This window comes from Planococcus citri, chromosome 5, assembly GCF_950023065.1.
Source record: "Planococcus citri chromosome 5, ihPlaCitr1.1, whole genome shotgun sequence".
Taxonomy (NCBI): Eukaryota; Metazoa; Arthropoda; class Insecta; order Hemiptera; family Pseudococcidae; genus Planococcus; species Planococcus citri.
In genome coordinates, this window is record NC_088681.1 from 58406825 (window position 1) to 58427208 (window position 20384).

At 35.1% G+C, this 20384-nt stretch overlaps 1 protein-coding gene across 3 annotated transcripts in view; it reads right to left on the minus strand.

Moving 5' to 3' along the window:
- fid (fire dancer) overlaps positions 1 to 20384 on the minus strand; it is a 37777-nt gene that overhangs the window by 10058 nt on the left and 7335 nt on the right. For 2 of the 3 annotated variants that reach the window (XM_065365709.1, XM_065365707.1), the window contains exons 2-7: positions 6164 to 6406; positions 5974 to 6077; positions 1245 to 1436; positions 974 to 1143; positions 745 to 889; positions 10 to 656 (exon numbers count right to left, since the gene is read on the minus strand). In XM_065365709.1, the coding sequence (XP_065221781.1) occupies positions 10 to 656; positions 745 to 889; positions 974 to 1143; positions 1245 to 1436; positions 5974 to 6077; positions 6164 to 6344 (1439 nt within the window). In that variant the 5' untranslated portion in view covers positions 6345 to 6406. The remainder of the gene's footprint in view (positions 1 to 9; positions 657 to 744; positions 890 to 973; positions 1144 to 1244; positions 1437 to 5973; positions 6078 to 6163; positions 6407 to 20384) is intronic. The other variant, XM_065365708.1, reaches the window with a different exon arrangement.

Genomic DNA, 20384 nt, shown 5'->3' on the forward strand with positions numbered 1-20384 from the left:
AAAATTCACCTATAAATGAGGTCTTCATTGAGAGAAGCCTGTTTCTGAATATTTTGTCGGACTTTCTCCTTCTCTCTCAGCCTATCTGCAGACATGATATCCTCAGTGAGAGATTTCTGCTTCAAAACATTGAACTTTTCAGGTTTCTCCATAGATACTTTAAAAATAGGCAATTCTTTAACCAGTCTCTTCATATCAGTAGCTTTATCACGTTCTTCATCATATTCAAAATCTTCTTCACAAATGGATTTCTTTTGTTTGACCAACTTGGGCTTCAAAGTATCCATTTCAACTTTCGGAGCGCTGGTTTTAATCTTAATCTTGTACCCATCCACTGTCACAATCCCAGAATGTGATCTAGTGATTGGTGCAGGAGCTATGGCAGCTTGAGATAAAATATCGTTTAAACTTTTTGATTTCTGAGTGAGACCTCCTTCTTGGGATTTCATTGCTGAGCCTTTCTCCTTCTTGGGCTCTTCTTCTTTTTCCATACGACGTAGTTCAATGGGCAGGTCTTGGATATCAGCACTTTCTTCGCATCCTTCAGGATCGTATCGAGTGGCTGGGAGATGATCGTCTTTGCCAAATGATGCCCATGATTCTAGAAACCATGCTCGAGACCTGTGTTTATCTTTCTTACTGCTTCGTGAAAGTTTCTGCAACAGGGAATTAATTTTATAAGTCAAGGAGAATGTTTCAAAGTATGAAGATGAAGAAGAGGATTGCATTTTCAAACAAGGTTACCTGTAATGCTTTTCTAACAAAACTGTAACAAGTTTCATTGGGACTCGATAGACTAGAACTGCTTGGTGATGTTTTGATCGATCGCAGTGATTGAAATAGACGTAAACGAGATCTACCAGTTCTACTGTCTTGCTGCAGACTACTTCTTTAAACACACAAAAAAAAGAAATTACCATCAATGAACGATAAAATAAAATAAAAAGATGTTTTAAAAAATATTAACACATACGATCTAGAAAATACTGAATCGGCATCATCCGAGACATGAGATTGAGACATCCGATAAGGAACAGAAAAGTCTTCTTCCGAGGTGGCAGTCGCTGTTGTGGAAAATTCCAACGATGGGCTACGATAAAACTGAGGATGATGCCATTGCACCAGAACATCTTGTGTTTCAAACTATACACAAAAAAGATAACATTTTAAAATAAATGATCTAATGAAAAGAAAGGAGTTGTAAATAGGTAGGTAGGTAGGTAGGTAGGTAGGTAGGTACAAACCTTTCTATCTTTTTGTTCCATGGCCCAAACGGTAATCATGAGTCGTCCTCCGATACGTAAAACTCTCGCTAATTCGCGCAATGCTCCAACTCGTCTTTCTTTCGTAGCAAAATGATGAATTACAGCGATTGACAAAACAGCATCAAAAGTCTCATCTCGAAATGGCAGTGTTAAATTATCACATAGTAAAACCTGAGAAAACAATTGACAATTAATACCTAGATACAAACAGAAATGAAAGTTTTTTTATCACTAGATTGAACATCTCAGAAAAATTGAGCAAAATTTGTAAACAAATTCTCAAAGTCTCAGAAGTTGCTCACCATTCCGTCATCCTCTCTCTCTCTTTGATAGAAACTAGTTTTGAATTTTTTTTTTGAAAGTAGGTAATTCTGGTCTGATTTTAAGTAGCCTTATCTGCAGAGAGATTTTTTATAAAAAAATTTATCTTCAGTTTTAGAACTTGAAAAACACCAAAAACAATATTCCTCATCAGCTTCCCCGCTCCTGCCCTCCAGCGATTTAATAATGCGTATTTACGGCAAACTGAGTAGGCAACTTATTTTACATCAATTTTTATTTTCCATGACGATGGACGGGGCAGGCAGGGGAACTTTTTTTAATCAATCTTTTGGTTGAATTGAATCAGATTACACGCAAACGGATTGTTTGTAGAGGGACAGGGAAGGGAGGGGGGTGAACACTTATATCACAGGACATAGACCCAAGCTAAATGGAAAAAATATTCAAAAATACATTATTTCCAACAAAAATATTCAGATGCTGAAGTGCATTTTTCGATTTTTGATTAATTTTTTGAAAATCAAACTTGGGTCAATGATGGTAAAAAAAATCAAAATTTCTCCAAATTGTCACCGAAAACAGAAATTTGGCGTATACGAGTATATCCTATTTTCAACCCTTCAAATCGATTAAAAACGATCCTAAATCGTTTTGAGCCATTCAAATGCCCCTAGCAGATATTTTAAATCAAGTTTATTGCACTTTTTGAACATCTGAAATATCTAAAATTTTGTTTGGTGGCTCTGAAAGGGCTTGAAACCATTTTCAATCGACTCAGAACTTTGAAATTAAGCTGGGGTCTTCAGAACTGCTCAAAATTGTTCGAGAAACCGCTTCTAATATATTTCAGGGGATTAAAAGTAAGGTATACGTGTCAAATTTTTACTGTCTAGGTTAATTTGATAAAACTTCAACTTTTCCATAATTTTTGCCTTTTCATTTTCAAAAATTCATTAAAAATCTAAAAATGCACTTCAGCCCTCGAAATTTTGACCAGTGATGTATTTTTATATGCATTTTTGATTCAGTGTAGTCTGATTTAAAAAAATTTCCACCAGTTGAGAGTTTTTTTTCCTCCTAATTTTCTTCATTTTCTTTAGAAAAATGAAGGCAATTTCCAGTGTCTTCAAAGCTAGAGTGAGATGATTCATTTAAAAAATTGATGCTACCCTAATTACCTACAGTCCTATTTCAGAAATACTAGATCCACAATTTTACGAATTTCTCATTTCCATAATCTACGTGAGTTTAACAAATCCAAAGATTTCCATTATTTGAGTTTTTTCAGAAGGAATTTATCAAATTGTTTTTCTGAGACAGGTGATAATAATTTTTCACAGGATAATCTATTGAACTCACACACACCTATTTGAGCGCATCCAAACTAGATCGAAAAAGCACGTAAAATCTCCGTTACTACAAATTCAAGTCTTGAAATTCATTTTTGAATTTTTGCTAAATTTTTGAAAATTTTAAGAGATAAAAAAATGTGTGTTTAAAGGCAATTTTTCGACTTTTTCATAAGGTAAAATTTTTTTTGAGAAAAATGAATCAATTTGAATAATGTCTTACTTTTAGTTGTAAACCATTCTGGAGCCTCCAGCGATTTTTAAAATTTTCCTCCAGAAATTTAAAATCTCATTTTGGATGAGCCAAAAATTAATTTTATTCTGCATAACTTTAGCCGGTGCTTATTGGACGTTCTCTCGACCGTTCTAAGGGGCTATTATTAATTCCAGTTGGGTGAATCCAAAAGTAAAGGGTATCCCTGGATAAGATAGGTGAAATGCTCCTGTCCTCGGATTTTTGATTTTTCGATTGAACATTGTTGGGTACCTCTAAAAAAAATTGTGGACCGAAAAATTTGTCCCCCTCCCACCCCCCCTCCTTGGCCACACCACAATGAAATCGCACTTCAATGAGTTTTGAATAAAAAATTTTGATTTTACCTAAAATATGTACAGGAAGCATGGGTCTATTCACATAAATTTTTTCGAAATTTTTTGGCCCCCGAGCTAGGGAGATAATTTGCTACAAACTTCAAAATTCATTGAAAATCACATTTACCTCCCTAGTTAGTTGCATAATCTATGCACTAATTATTTTTGTTTCTTGAATTATGAATTTCCAATGCTTTTGTTTGCTTTCCTTTTTTGAAATTGAAATTTCTGGAAGCATATTTTTCGTTATTATAAGGGAGAAAAAGTGCTCCTTTTGCTCCAGTTTACTGATCATTATCGGAATTGAATAGGTACTGGAATTTTTCTCCCTGATAACGAAAAATTTGTTATTCAACTCAGGAGTAAAAATGATTTTCAACAATTTTGAATCATTTTCCTCGCGACGCTTGGGCGATAAACCTTGAAAATCGTCAAAAATAATTTTCGCTCCCTAGTTGAACAAACTACTAATTCAAGTCTGAGGACGTGAGCAGTGTCAAGTTAAATCCAGAAAAATCAATTTTACAATCAGAAATTTAGGTAGTATTTTTTACTCTTTGGATTGACAAATTTCCAAAGTTTTGCCATCGCTTCGCTCGTGCTTATCTGAATTTCATTATAAATAGATATAAACAATTTACTGGATAAATTTCAAAAACCTCACTGACCAATACGTTTTTCAAGCTGAAATTCAGCATGAAAATGTCTGAAATCTGCCTACTATTGAAATTATGAGCCAGTTGGGAATTTTGTGGTTTTTGTCCCCTACTTATGAGTCATTCATCCCCCCCAGGAGGAAATCCTGGATACGGGTTTGTGTTCTAGTATCTAAGTACTATTTTTGGAAATTTTTTCAAATTTTTTCTTCAGGTGGGTCATCTTCAAAAACTCAAAAAATTCTTCAAAATGTGTTTTTTGTGTCATAGCACCGACAATTTAAAAAAATACTCATAGTGAAGTTCTGAAGCTTTGCACGTGAACCTTAAAAAACTGTAGAAGATGCAAAATTTCCTCAAAAAGCTCATTTTGGGCCCATGGGCACCTCCCCACCAAATTTTGGGTCTGGAAAATGTTGGCAATATGGGTGTCGTTTTCATATAAATCGAACCCCCTAAACACGAATATGAAGTTGAATTTATAGTTGGACCCTTCCAAGGGCCCCATTTGAGGGGTACCAGGGTGGTCCTTAACTACATGGCAAAAAAATGTGCGATTTTGTCCGCTTCCAACCTCTAAAGTGGTAACCTGTGGTGAAAAATTTATTCCCAATTTTTTATTTTTTCCATTTTCAAAAAATTCGGGCTGCGGTAGGACCCTCAATTTTCAAAAATTAAAAAAAAACAAATTCAACGTAAAATCCTAAAATTTTAAGTTCTAATATTATAACTATAATAGATCTCTTTTGAACAAAATTGACGCTCATGACGATTTTAGCCCCCTCCCATTTTTAAAAAACTCGTTATCAAAAGAACCGTTGAATCATTAAGGGGAAGAGGGGACTCGTGTTTTGTTTCAATTCATTGCTAGTATGCAAGTGAACAATTCGCATCAACATAATCAGTAATGACTAAAAACAACATACTTGTATTTTAGGATTTCCCACTACAGCTATTCTGGGGGGGGGAATCAGCTTGGTTTTCATGGGAGGGGGCTAAAATCGTCATCAGCGTCTATTTTGTTCAAAAGAGAACTTTTAGAGATAATAGAACTTGAAATTTTAAAATTTTACGATGAATTTCTTTTTTTTTTAATTTTTGAAAATTGAGGGACCCACTTTCGAAAATGTAAAAAATAAAAAATGGGGAATTATATTTTCTCACCAGAGTACACCACTTTGTGGGTTGGGAGGAGGAAAGACCAAAAGCAACTAATTTTAGGACATCCCACATAAAATACAAATTTCAGCTATTCTGTGGGGGGGGGATTGGCTTGGTTTTCATGGGAGGGGGCTAAAATCATCATGAGCGTCTATTTTACTCAAAAAAGCTCTTTAGAGATAATAGAACTTGAAATGTTAATTTTTCAGAAAAAGTTTAAAAATCAGGTTTTCACAGTTTTTTCTAAAAAAAAAAATCCTGAAAATGGTCGAGAGTATTCTCAATAAGCACTGACCACTGTTGTTGTAGGTGCTAATGTTCATTTTTGGGATTTTGGCCCTTCCAGTGCGATTAAAAATTTCTGGGGAAACATTTATTAATGTGCAAGAGTTGAATTGAAAAAAATTATTCATGTCAGTTCACTTTTCTCAAAGAATTTTTAACTTTATGAAAACGTTTTTTTTTAAATTTTTTTAAATTAAAAAAAAATTGCCAAAATTCAAAAATGAATTTAAGCATCTGAAATTTTGGTTACTGTCGTTTTGGGGCATGCTCTTTTGATCTAGTTTGGCTTCATTCACCGTTTTGAGTTCAAAAGCTTCCCTTGTACTAAGAAGACTGAAATCATTTTGATACAAAAATTTGATTCGATTAGGTATAGGTACTTACTTCATTATCGTCATCTTTCGCTATTTGGGTTAGCTTATGACATCTATCCGATCCGATTTTGAAAATCGATGGATTTACTTTCAAATATTTTCCATTCCCACAACCTGAAAATTAATTATTTTTCATTTAAAACAAAAAAAATCATCAAAAATTTGCATCGAGATAAATAACGTCTTCTTCTTATACTAACCTACATCACAGACGATTGATCCTGGCTCGAGTTCGTTGAGGAACTTTTTAACTTTCGGCCACGGAGTGGTATTTCTATGTTCTGGATATTGAAGGGCGGACATATGGTCATAAACATCATGAACGTATGTTTTTTCTAAAGCTACAGATCTTGCTATTCTGTCCTCTTCGCCAGTGGACATAGCACAACCTGTTCTTTCCGCCCTTCCCTCTTAGGGCTATGTGCTCAACTCATTTTTACAATCTGAAACATTCAAAACATCCACCAGATTAGTCAGCTGTATATAATTATCCACAATACTTATTCTAATTCGAAATTATTCAAAACTCATTTCAAAACAAATGAATAAATTTGTAAAATATCTATTCTTATGGGATTTCCGTTTCGTCAAAATATATAATTTTAAAATCCAATCATACATTTACACCTAAGTAATTCTCATCTGTATCTGCAATTCCCTGTATGTACGATTACGTAGAATTATTTCACCTCGCAACCCTCCACCTACCCCCTCCCCCTCCCTCTCATCAGAGACCTATCGACACTCGAGCTCTTCCAGTATACCGCATTATATAGCTCAATTGAGATGAGGTGAAAACCGACGACTAAAACACTCGATGTATGATGTGACATCAAAAGCTCCGCTGACATAATTTGAAATTGTACTTATGACATCGTATAACGATGAGGAGGAGGCTCGTCATGTCGACTTGTTCGCGACAGATTAAATCCTACTGACATGGCTGCATATATGGTTGGAAAAGCTCGCTAACCTTATTGAATCGATTACCATAGCCATAAAGCCCGCATTAAAGTATACGGAATAAAAATTCACGCGTGATATTTGAATGCTGGTATAGTATATGCTAAAGAGATACCGATAATATCAAATTTCCTCATTTCGGAGATAGGCACCCTAAGCCAAACGCCGACAGTGTTATTTATAAATGGCAATTTAGTATACCAACACCAACCATCGAGCTGTCATGGGTATAACGTATCAAGGCATAAAATATCAATATAGTTACTACACGCTCGACTGGTTTTTGATAATGTTTGTTTTACGAGTAAAAAAATTCGCCAAGTTTTTCTTTCCTGTCCCTGCAGGCGACGCAGATCAATAAAACTTGCACGGTTTTATAACCGATAATTTTTTTCCCCTCCTTTCTTTGCCTCGCTTTAATAAGTGGCTCGGTTAGCAAAATCAATACATTTTCCTATGTGAAAGTTTCATTATTTCGAAAATGTTATTTTCACAGGGTAATGCACTTTGTATACTTTTCGAGGTGTATACGCAGCAAGAGGAGGTGCCTCTCTACCTGCGATACTATGATATGGTATATACGGCTCTGGCTCTATATACGGTGAAGTTTTAGATTAACGTATCAGCTTCATTAACGTCAGCATAAAGAAACATTTTGAATGATATCACTCCCTGGAGTAGTTTCGTGCTTATTACACAAGTTAAATTAAATATTCTCGGCGTTAGTGAAACTTTCAGATGTTTCGTCGTATACTCCCTGGTACGTATGTGCCTTCTTGTGTCTACCTTTGATGTAATATTTTGATGGAGTGAGCGACCATCATTTTGTACATAATGGGGAATTGGGGATGGTTCTCCCCTTTCTGAGGATTCAGTTTTTTTTCAGTTGGTAGTGAGCCTGGGTACCCCCCCCCCCCCCCTAACTGAACCAAAAGTTTAAATATTATTTTTTTTCTTGGTTTTGATGTAATGTTAAAGCTCGACGATAATATGGTGGAGAAGTGTCGTTGAAATGTCGACGTACTGTCGTCACTTGATGTCTCGCAAGATTCGAGAAATTGCTCGAAATCGAATCGAAATCCCAAAACAGCTGTATCATTATTGTAAATTCGATGCTCAATTACCAAGAATTAGGCAAATAGACGCGTTGAAATTTAATTCTCGCTGCTCATTTCATTTCGTTTTCTTATGCTAATTTAGTATATTCGCAGATTCCTTTCTCATCGTGTTTAAGTGAATATTTCTCTTTTGTGTGTCTTAATGGTGGTATTTCCTTTATTGTTCGAGTTGGTTGACTTCGAAATGTTTTAGATTGTTTGAATAGGTAGGTGGGTGTTTTTTCCAAGAAAAATAGGGTTGTTTGACCTACATTTTCGGTAAACAAAAGCTGAAAGTATTTTTAAAGGGATTGTTAGGTATGTACTGCTGAACTTAGACTTTAAAATATAAGTACCCGGCTACGATAACGAGATAAGCTTTGATCTCCGGTACTCGTACGTGTAATCGAAACCGAACCAGATCAAAAGATCGTGACCTAAAAGCATCGTTAGCGGAATTTCAAGGGCTAAAGTTCATTATTATGGATTTTTGAGGAATTTTTTAAAAATTTATAAAACCTAAGAAAACTGTTTCAAGGGCGATTTTTAAACTTTATTATGAAATGTAAATTTTTTTGAATGAAGTGAAGCTATAATTGTAAGGTATGCGAATAATTCCTTTAATTCAACTCCCATATATCGACATTAGACTAGTTTCAGATTCTGGAGTCTTCAGCGAGTTTTCAAATTTCTCCAGAAATTTCGAATCACTCTGGAGGGGTTGAAAATGAACTTCAGCACGTATAATTTTGATCAATGATCATTGGGCATCCTCTCGACCATTTATAGTCCGGCGTATGACAATAGGAGTAATTGCACGCCCCCCTGCCGATCGTCCGGGACAACTTTTTTCTTAAAGGGGACATCCTAAAGAACATTTTAAAGCAAACTTGCCCAAAAAAAATTTGGCCTTACTTACAAAATGGCGGCCATTTTGATTGACAGGTCAGCCGGAATCTCAGATTTTGCGTTTCAACATAGGACTTGCACGAAATTTTTCAAACCTTACAAAGGTAGATCGAAAAATCATGCAAAAATTAATCACCTGTCAAAATTTCAAGTGCTAAAGTGCGTTTTTCGATTTTTGGTGAATTTTTCAAAAATCCAATTTAGTCCAAAAATGAGGGAAAAAAATCAAAACTTTACCAAATTGACCAAGAAAGCTGAAATTTGGGATATACCCTATTTCCGATAGGCCAAATCGATTGGAAACTGTTTCAAACCATTTTGAGCAGTTCTGGAGCCTCCAGCAGATTTTTGAAACTCGAAATTCCCACAAAATTCCATCAAATTGGAGTTGTAAAGCTGAAATTTATTCTAAAAACTAATTTCAATACGCTACGAGGTACTGCAGGTGAATTTCAAGTCGTTTTGGAGCCTCCAGTGACTTTTTGAAAATTCCTGAAGCCTCCAGTAGATTTTTGAAACTTGAAATTTCCCCAAAATTTCATAAAACTGAGATGGAGAGTCGAAATTCATTCTGAAAACTAATTTTAATACACCACGAAGTTGACTGCTGGTAGATTTCAAGTCGTTTTGGTTACGTATTTCGTAAAAAAAGTTTAGAAATCACTCTTAAAACATTTTTTAAAAATTTTTTCAATTTTCAAAAATTTGTCAAAATTCAAAAATTCACTTCAGAATTTGAAATTATGGTTAAAGAAGTTTTAAAACGTGCTTTTTCGAGATCTAGCGTGGTTTCGTTCAAATCAGAGAATTCTAGTTCAATAGTATCTACTTGAGAGCTATTCTATCAGGAAATTCTGCAAAAAACTGTGCCAGCCAGCGAACAAAAAGGGCTCAGAATAAAGAAGATAAAAATAGATTGCTCATCAGCTACTCTCGCATATCATCGCTTTTAGGCAATTAGAAAAGTTCACAATTCATTTTAGTCAAGTTCAGGAGTTCTCAAAATAATAATAGTTTCATCCTTTGAAATTTATAATTTTGTAGCCTGATTACTTATCCTGTCAAAATGGTGAAATTAGAATTGAGCTACTGATTTATTTACACTTATCTGTACTTGATATAAAAAATTGAAATTTTTTTCAGACGGTGTTCAATTTTTGAGATCTTGCTGTGAAGGGGAAGTGGGTGAAAATGCATGAGGCTTAAAATTCAAAATATTTTGTGCATCTTGTTGAGATCATTTGGCCATAATTTTTTGCTAGAATCCATTTAATTGAAAAACCACTCACCAATAAGAATAAATCTGTCCATATATACTCATTCCATGAATTAGATTGAGAAAATGTACGTAGGTATATGGTTTAATAAATCTTACCGAAACAGTGGTCTGATCGGATCAAATTAGATTTTAAACAGCTCTGATCACTTTTCTATGAGTAGTTATTGATGAAATCAGGTCTGTTTGTATCAAAACAGCTCCACTCAATCTCTTTCACGTGACTTTGGATATGTAATGATCTAGGTAAAAATTATTGGATCTGATGAGGTCTGAACAGATCTAATTTGATCAAAAACTCTGATTTGATTACATCTGTTCAAATGACGAAATCAATTCTGAACAGATCTAATTGGATCTGAACGATTTGATCAGATCTTTTCAGATCCAATCAGGCCCCTCTTATTGGATCTGATTTATAGGTTTGAACAGATTCGATTCAGATCGAAACTTTTATATGACCAGATCTGATTAGATTTGGTGAAATCTGGCCTATATAGTCAAATAGAATCCATAAAATATCCGGATCCAGTTCATGCATTTTTTTTGGAAAAAAAGCTTTTGGTTACAAAACGAGTCGAAATTTGAACGGGAGGGAGTGGGTTGGAACCGTGATTTCTTTTTAGATGTCAGATTATTCTCCACCATCGCGCTTGGTTCTAAAAGAAGGTGCCATGATTTTTAGCCAAAAATTGTTCCAAAAATAAGTCATCAAATTTTACGTTTTTCTTAACGATTTCTGATTGATTTAAGTTCGCTGAGTCCGAATCTGGAGTTCAAATTGATCCTCGTCGCGTGGTTTTCGAGAAAGGCGTCAAATCTCAAAGTGAGCGCCTTCGGTGCTCAAATTGGACTCCAGAAATTCGATCTCGTCTACCTTCAATTAGTCAAAAAACACCTTTTATTCGATTTTTTGTAAAATCAAAAAAAATCTAAGAAATACAAAAGCGTACTTAAGTTTACGAATTTTTTTTTAGGAAAAAAAAAAGACTTTTGGTCGCGAATCGGATCGAAATTTGAACATGGGGGGGGGGGGGTTTAAGACGACAATTTCATTTCCGACGTCACATGTCTAATCGTGCTTGCTTCTAACAGAAATGGCTCGTTTTTGGGCTAAAAATTGAGTTTAAAAGTCATCAAATATTGTATTTTTAATGGCGTTTTCTGACTGATGTGAGATCTTGAATGAACGCGAAAATGACGTTCAAATCAATCTTCGTCACGTTGTTTTTGAGATAACCACCAGTTCTCCTAATGAAGAAGGTATCAGGGCTTAAATTGGACACCAGATTCGGATTCGGTGACCTCAAAGTAATCGGAAAGCACATTTTATTTAATTGTTTTGAAAATAAAAAAAAATCCAAAAAATGCGAAGGAGCTTAGTTTATGTATTTTTTTGGAGAAAAATACTTTTTATCGCGAGTCGAGTCGAGATTTGTACTGTGAAGAAGGGGGGAGGGGTTCAGAACAGCTAATTTCATTTTCGGTGTTAGATTTTCACCAGAGTGCACCCTTATCTTCAGAAATGATCCATTGTCATGCTCAAAATTGAATCAAAAAGTCGTATTGGAAAATTGAAATTTTCATGATGATTTCTGACTAATTTGAGGTCAATGAGCACGCACGCACCTATACTACATAGTTTTCTAAAAAAAATACGAATTTTCGAGAAAAAACGTTTCATTTCTCAATGAAGGAGACACCGGCGCTCAAATTGGACACCGGATTCAGACTCGGCGACCCCAAATTAGTCGAAAAATATCATCTAAAATGAAAAAAGTAGCGACTTACTACCCAATTTGCAATTACAAACGATCCTAAAAGTGAGCAACAGAGGTGTTAATAAAATTGCCTAACCAGTTTGCCGTAAATACGGAGCGCATTTTTTTTGCCAAAAATAAACCTTTGAATTTTGGGGCAAATCGAATGAAAATTTTGATCAGGGGGCTCTTCAGGGTCGGAGAATTCATTTCTGGTGTCAGATTCGCGCCACGGCGCTTTCTTCTACTCAAAATGGTCCATTTTTGGGCACCAAAATAAGTTGAGAAAAATTTATCGAATATTTTGCATATTTTTTTAAGACGTTTTCTGGCTAATTTTTGAGCATGAAAATTATGTTCAAATTTATTCTAAGCGTGTATTTTTCTGGAAAGTAGTCAGTTCTCGATGAAGGAGGCTCGAGAAAATGGCGCCATTCGGCTCAGGGGGTCAACTTTAGGAGGTAGGAAAGGAGGAGTTGCGATAAGGCCATTTTTTGGCACCAGCTAGTTATCGACTCAACCACTTTTAAAATGTTGTAATAAATGTCCCAAATACGAATCCATGGTGGATTCACCCAAAATGACCATTTTTTGGGCTCCAGGGGTTCCCAAAGTTGCGAATAAAAAATTATTTTAGGAACCACTGAGAATTATTTTCAAACACTTTTTTAGCATAAAATATCTGTTTGAACCAAATAAACGTTATACGAGGTGATTTTCTTACTTTCGACCCTCGGGGGCAAAAATTGAGGGATTTCAATTTTTTGAAAATTTCGGAACCACCATTTTGGACCTACCCCTTTGAACACCGCTAAAAAGCTTTTTACAGTTTATTAGTATCTAAAAGATCTCCATCTTACCAAATTTTTGGAGCTCAGTACACATTTTTTTCGATGGTACTCAAAAACCCAATTTTCCAATTTTTCGTAATTTCGATATTTTGGGAACCCCTGGAAAACTAAAAACCTGAGATTTGCGTCAAACGTAACGTTTTTACGTGTATATTTGATTACTTAGATGAAAAAGTTGAATCAAGCTCCCTGTATATTCGTAATTTTGAACCCTTTTTTTAGAGCCCCCTATTTTAAGCACCCTTCAAATTCTGAGATTCAACTCTACGAAAAGACGTTAAAATAACGTTTTCATGATTTCAACGAAGTAAAAATGACAGAATTTGACCTAAATAGCTCTATTTTGAAACGTAAATTCTTCAATTCTTTTGAAAAAATATGCATAAACGCCTTTTTTAAAGGTGCCTAAAGTGAGGGGGGGGCTCTTAAAAAAGTTCCAAAATTACGAATATACAGGGAGCCTAATTTAACTTTTTCATCCAAATTATTGAATATAATTATACTTTAAAACGTTACGTTTGGCCCAAATCGCAGGTTTCTAGTTTTTCAGGGGTTCCCAAAATTTCGAAATTACGAAAAATTGGAAAATTGGATTTTTGAGTAGGTACCAGCGAAATTTTTTTACTGAGCTCATAATTTGGTATGAATGGAGGTCTTTCAGATACTAATAAACTGTAAAAAGCTTTTTAGCAGGGTTCAAAGGGGTAGGTCCAAAATGGTGGTTCCAAAATTTTCAAAAAATTGAAACCCCCCATTTCTGCCCCCAAGAGTCAAAAATAGAAAAATCACCTCGCATAACGTTTATCGGGTTCAAACCGATATTTTACGCTAAAAAAGTTTTTGAAAATAATACTCAGTGGTTCCTAAAATTATTTTTTTATTCGCAACTTTGGGAACCCCTGGAGCCCAAAAAATGGTCATTTTGGGTGAATCAACCATGGATTCGTATTTGGGACATTTATTACAACATTTTAAAAGTGGTTGATTCGATAACTAGCTGGTGCCGAAAAATTGGCATTATCGCAACTCCTCCTTTTGGAATTTTGTTTCAAAATTTGAGATTTTCAGCTTTGAAAAAATAAACTTTTCAACCCGTCAGTTCAGATTCAAGATTCACCGAACTCAATCGATTCCACGCCTTCTGGAGCGATTTAAAGTTATCGAAGGTAATCCAACTCTTGCTGGAGGTTCCAGATCGGCTCCAAAATGAGACAATCGATGGGGGGGGGGCGAATTTGGTACACGAAGCGATTTTTAGATTTTTATCTCAATATTCACTCTTTTTGCAGAAAATTCAAATACCATAATAGGCTATTTCTGACATTTTCAAAAATTTGCTAAAAATCAACTTCTGCAGCTGAAAATTTGGTTCTGCGGTGTGGATGATCTTTCAAGAATCCAAATTTCAGATCAATCGGAGTGACGGATTGTGAAGGGTACCTCCTGAAATATGTATCTTAAGTCAAAACACTTAGAAAAGCTCCACTTCATTGAACGATCACATACCCTCTCCCTTCTCATCTATTTTTTCCACTTTCCATTCGCATAAATTTCCAAGTTTTTCAGAGTCAAAGAAAGTCAATTAAGGCCAAAATTTATTCATCAAATGAATTTTTTTCCATTTTAGTTTCAATAATAGTGACCTTCCTTCTGTTTTAATCCGTTATATTTTCTCATCACACAAATTGTGTTCCGAAAGGTCAAATAAAAGCCTGTTTACTCAAATTAAAACACTTCTTGGAATTTTTAATTTTGACGAAGACCTACATCAATATCGAATTGGATTAAATTTTCAGAATATTGTTTTGATTCTCAAAGCTGATACAAGCACCTAATACTGCAAAAGAGGTCATGCAAGGACTTGACATTTTTGGCGTTAACAACGCCACTATAAATGTATCAAAATACCGCGAAACTCGAGAGTTTTGAAGTTAATGAAATTATCAATTTACTCGAGTGCTTGCGACGACGACGATCGTTCTGCTAATTGTACGTCCTCAAAATATCACATTTCAAATCGCCATCAATTCAATATATACTAGGTAGGTAGATAAAGTGGCTCGAATTCTTCGAATGTTTTTATCGAGATTTTAATTTTTTTTACCTAATCCTTATTTTTTCGTCGATAATTTGAAAAAAGTAAAAAATCCCACATAAAATGAACGCGAGATATATTCGTGTAATTTTTCACAAAATCAATTTACTAATAAATGAAATTCCTACCTAAAAAGCTGACGTAACGTCGACAATGAATAAGTAGTACCTACCGCCCTTGAAATCCCACCCTCCAACCTCCCCTCATCGCTTTCTACCTCATTCATCGTACTTTCTTATACTCGTATATTGTTAGTTATCTACTCGACGAGAGAGTCTCTAAAACGAGCAATTAAATCTCGGCGCAATTAATTTTTCGTCGACCAAACCATCAAACCACATCGGAAACTTTGTTACGACGTGAATAAAAATAAAACCTATGCGTATAGAACCGATGATGATGTTGATGAACAAGTAGCTCGTAAAAAAAACAAACAACCTACCCCTGGTATCAAGGACAAGGGCTTATACAAGCGTAAAAAAAATTACAACCTGGTAACAAAAACCGCGTAGGTAGATACAGAGCGCCAAACCAACAATCAGCACGATTTCTCGAATCATTGCCAAGATATGACGAGGTGAAAAAAGCAAAATATTTACAATTCAGTAGAGCGAGCGAGCGAACGTTCGAGGGTAGCATATTCAGGCTGAATGATTCTCGTGACCCATATTTAAGAGCAACCCTGCACCGAAACGGCAAAACCTACGGTTCGAAAACTAGGCCATAGTCGCTCCTATATAAATGGAGAGAATAAAAGGGTGAATTGAGAAAAGTGTCTAATCGATGTAAAGGTGCTTCTCAAGCTCAACGTATCACGTTCTTATGTATAATATTCCATATGGAGAAAAAAAGAAGTAATATACACGACGGATAAATCGTTCTTGTACAAATATCTTTAATATTCGTATAGGTATACTCGTATCGGTAAAAATGAATATTCATTTGTTGATATTGCTCGGCACAATTCGACGTAGAGTCGTCGTTTTTCCAGCAATTACGTCTTTTATTACGTTTCAGCGACGTGAATTCCGCCGCAATCGTTATAGCTTGGTGAACTGAAAAACCACTGTCGTGAATCAATATTATTTCTTCCGCGTTTCGCCCAAAACTTTTCTACAACGAGATCGTCGTCTCTTTCTTCGCACAGATAAGAAGTATGCTCGTACAACTTATACCCAGACAGTAAAATGAATCGACTTTTTAGTTGATTTTATGGTCATTTTTTTTGTTCTTTTAGCTGCGAGTCTTAATATACTTACCACACACATGTATACCGATCGTTGTTTGAAACATTTATCTTGCTCGATGAGAAATGAATATCCGAGGTGGAATTTTTACTACAGCTTCTGTGTTTTCGTTTCGAGAATCGAACTTTTATTGTAATCGTACGAGTCTCGGTTCCGTTTTTGAAGAATAAACTTTTCAAAGGTTTCACGCGGATGTAATAAATTTTTTTACTACGGAAAGTAAAAGTGGATGAACTCTTAAAAAAAAGAAAAAAGAAAAAGGTCTTGAAGCGAAGCAAATATTTTACAAAGTTGAAAAAATTGAGTTCAGATATTTTCCGAGGTTTCTTTATCGTCGTTGTAAATCTTGACTGCTGAGACTTGAGAGAGAAAAATAATAGAAAATAAAAGTTCAAAAACAACTTGATAAAAAACAATACCGAATGAACGGTAGGAGAAAGAAAATGGATAGATTTGTATGGTAAATATGCTGCGAGTGATTGGGTATGGGTAACCGTACCTACTTATATCGTTGTTGTGGAAAAAATATACGTAAATTGTGTACATTGTGGCTTCGTTCGATCTGATCAGATCTCATGAGACTTTTTTTTAGACCTGTTCAATGATATTTGAAGACCACACGGAAAGAACCGCAGACAGGTCAAAAATTTTCAAAAATGAGTTTAGGGTCGAATTAAATTTACACTGAGGAGTTAAAAAAATGTAGTCCATTTGGATTTTGAAAAAAATTGTTTTTTTGTAGTAAAAATGGCGTTTAAAAAAAAGAGGAAGGGAGAGAAATGAGCCGACGAGACCAAATCTGATGTAAAAAAAAAATAAAATTTCAACATTAATAAGTACCTACATTTATTTAGAATGCAAAAATCAAAATTCGAAAAAATTAAAAAAATAAACAAATTTTAATTTTTTTGATATGAGTGTAATTTTTATCAACTTTTTCAAGAAACAGCTTACGTTAGAAAGAGGTCAGAATAAGACATCTGAATAAATTTAAACTTTTTTGATGTTTGGAACTGAAAATTGAATTTTTTGAATTTTGAGTTTTTTTGTGATGAGTTCATTTCATCGAGTGAAGAGGTTTTTCCAACTTTTTCAACGGATACGTAAAAATAAGGGTCAAATAGATCAACTTCACCAATCAAAACTTTTTTTCATGTTTTAAATCAAAAAATCGCATTTTTTCGCAAACTTAAAATTTTTTTAAATCAACTTTGCAACATGGTACCATCCCAATTTTTCAATATGTTGTTCAGCATGAAAAGTTGTCAATAATATATTTTTTTCAGAATTTTTGAGAGTCCGAACGATATGAGAACTACGTTTTGAAACTTTTCGAGCTAATTTTTTGTACGAAAAAAAGTGGCAACACTGATTTTCATGATATCACCAAAAAGCTTTTCAAAGCCCCTGACAATTGGAAAAGGTTTCATTTTGGTAGTTATCGCGGTTATCGAGTAATCCACTGCTGAAATGGATGATATTTTAGGTTCACTGAAAACTTTGACACCCCCTGGCTGCCTTTAAGAAACAGCTAGAGAGCTGCGATTTGCGCCATTGGTCATCCCTTCAAAAGGTCTTTCCACAGGAAAAATTTCAAAAAAATCGTCAACTCTCCCCCCATACACTTCTTGGTCGAATTGACGTTGAATGACTCACCTTCTAGATCAGATTAGATTTGAACATGCCTTCAATCCAATTTAATCTGATCAAACATCTACACACTGATCACATGTGATTAAAAATCCATTTGATTAGATCTGATTTGATGTATGTATTAGATCAAATACAGACATTTTTTGGATTCCATTTTATCTGACCAGACCTGATCAAATTCATCAACATTTTCTTCAGTTGATTTCTTCTTCTTTATTGCTCATGACCTCATGAGACTGTACTAGGATGACTCGGACTTGAGTTGGACCTTGACTATCTTACATATCAGTCAGGGAGCCCGCTTAACGATAAATTGCATCCCCCCGGTCAATCCTTCGTGACAACTTTTTTCTTAAATGAGGAGTCCTAAGGAACATTTTTAGCTCTTGTACTCAAAAATAAAAGGGGCCCTACCTACTTACCAAATGGCGGCCATTTTGATTGACAGGTAAGCCGAAATCACAGATTTTGCGTTCCAACATAGGACTTGCATAAAATTTTTCAAACTGTACAAAGGTAGATCGAAGGATCAAGCAAAAATTCATCTCCTATCAAAATTTCAAGTGCTAAAGTGCGTTTTTGGATTTTTGGTGAATTTTTGAAAATCAAATTTAGGCCACAAATGAGGGGAAAAAATCAAAATTTTACGAAATTGACCAAGAACGCTGAAATTTGAGATACACCCTATTTTAGACATGCGAAATCGATTGGAAACTGTTTCAAACCGTTTTGAGCAATTCTGGAGCCTCCAGCAGATTTTTGAAACTCGAAATTCCCACATCCAGTGATTTTATGAAAATTACTGGAGCCTACAGTAGATTTTTGAAACTTTAAATTTCCTAAAAATTTCATCAAAAGTGGGATGGAAAGTCAAAATTCATTCTGCAAACTAATTTTAATAAGCTACGAAGTCGATTTCAAGTCGTTTTGGATCCTCCAGTCACTTTTTGAGAGGTCGTATGGTGGTTTTTGGAAAATTGAAATTTTCAAGAAGTAGCTGGAAGCTTCAAAACCATTTAAAACCATTTAAAACCATTTGAAACCACCGTGTAGTCGACTTCATATCGTATTGAAATTAGTTTGCGAAGTACATTTCAGCTTGCCAACTCCATTTGGTAAAATGTTGCGGGAATTTTTAGTTTCAAAAATGTACTAGAGGCGCCAGTAAGTTTCAAAAAGTCGCTGAAGGCTCCAAAATAATTTGAACCCACCTGAAGTCGTCTTCAGAGGGTGTTAAATTTGGAGTGTAGAGTAAATTTCAGCTTTCCATCTCCATTTGATGAAATGTTGTGAAAATTTAAAGTTTCAAAAATCTGATGGAGGCTCCAGGAATTTTCAAAAAGTCGCCGGAGACTCCAAAACGACTTGAAATCCCCCTGAAATTGACTTCGTAGTGTATTGAAATTAATTTGCAGAGTAAATTTCGGCTATTTAACTCCATTTGATGGAATTTTGTGGGAATTTCGAGTTTCAAAAATTTGCTGGAGGCTCCAGAATTGCTCAAAACGATTTGAAACAGTTTCCAATCGATTTCGCATGTCGAAAATAGGGTGTATCCCAAATTTCAGCTTTCTTGGACAATTTGGTAAAATTTTGATTTTTTCCCTCATTTTTGACCTAAATTGATTTTCAAAAATTCACCAAAAATCGAAAAACGCACTTTAGCACTTGAAATTTTGTCAGATGATGAATTTTTGCATGATCTTTCGATCTACTTTTGTATAGTTTGGAAAATTGTGTGCAAGTCCTATGTTGGAACTCAAAGTCTGCCATTTCGGTTGACCTGTCAATCAAAATGGCCGCTATTTTGTATGTAGGGCCCCTTTTATTTTTGAGTACAAGAGCTAGAAATGTTCCTTAGGACTCTCCCTTTAAGAAAAATGTTGTCCCGGAGGATTGACGTGGGGGGGGGGTGCAATTTATCCTTAAGTGGGCTCCCCGACTACCTATATTTCGATGCTTCTCACTCTCAGTTCTCAGTCTTCCTTCTTCAGCCAGTCATTCTGCGTATCTCGTCGATGTTCGTCTTTTAGATCATTTTTCTTCAATTATTTGTACTTGAACAGTAAATTTTCCAAAAATGTTTGGATATGATCAGATCCACCATATTTTTCATCTCCAAAAAAACGAGTAGGTAAAGGTGTTTTCCGACTACTTCGAGATCGCTCAGTCCAAATCTGTCGCCCTATTTCAGCATCGGTGTCTGCTTCATTGAGAACTGACAATTTTATACGAAAATGCACCACTAGAATCAATTTGAACTTCATTTTTGTGCTCAAAAATTAGTCAGAAAACGTCGTCGTGAAAAATGCAAAATTTGATGAATTTTTCCAACTTATTTTTGAGCCCAAAAATAGATCATTTTGAATAGAAGAAAGCACACTGTGGCGTGAATCTGACACCAGAAATGAATTCTCCGACCCTTAAAACCCTCCTGGTCGAAATTATCATTCGATTTGGCCCAAAATTCAAAGGTTCATTTATTAGGGGGGAAAATGCACTCCGTATTTACGGCAAACTGGTTAGGCAATTTTATTAACACCGCTGTTGCTCAATTTTTGGCACGTTTG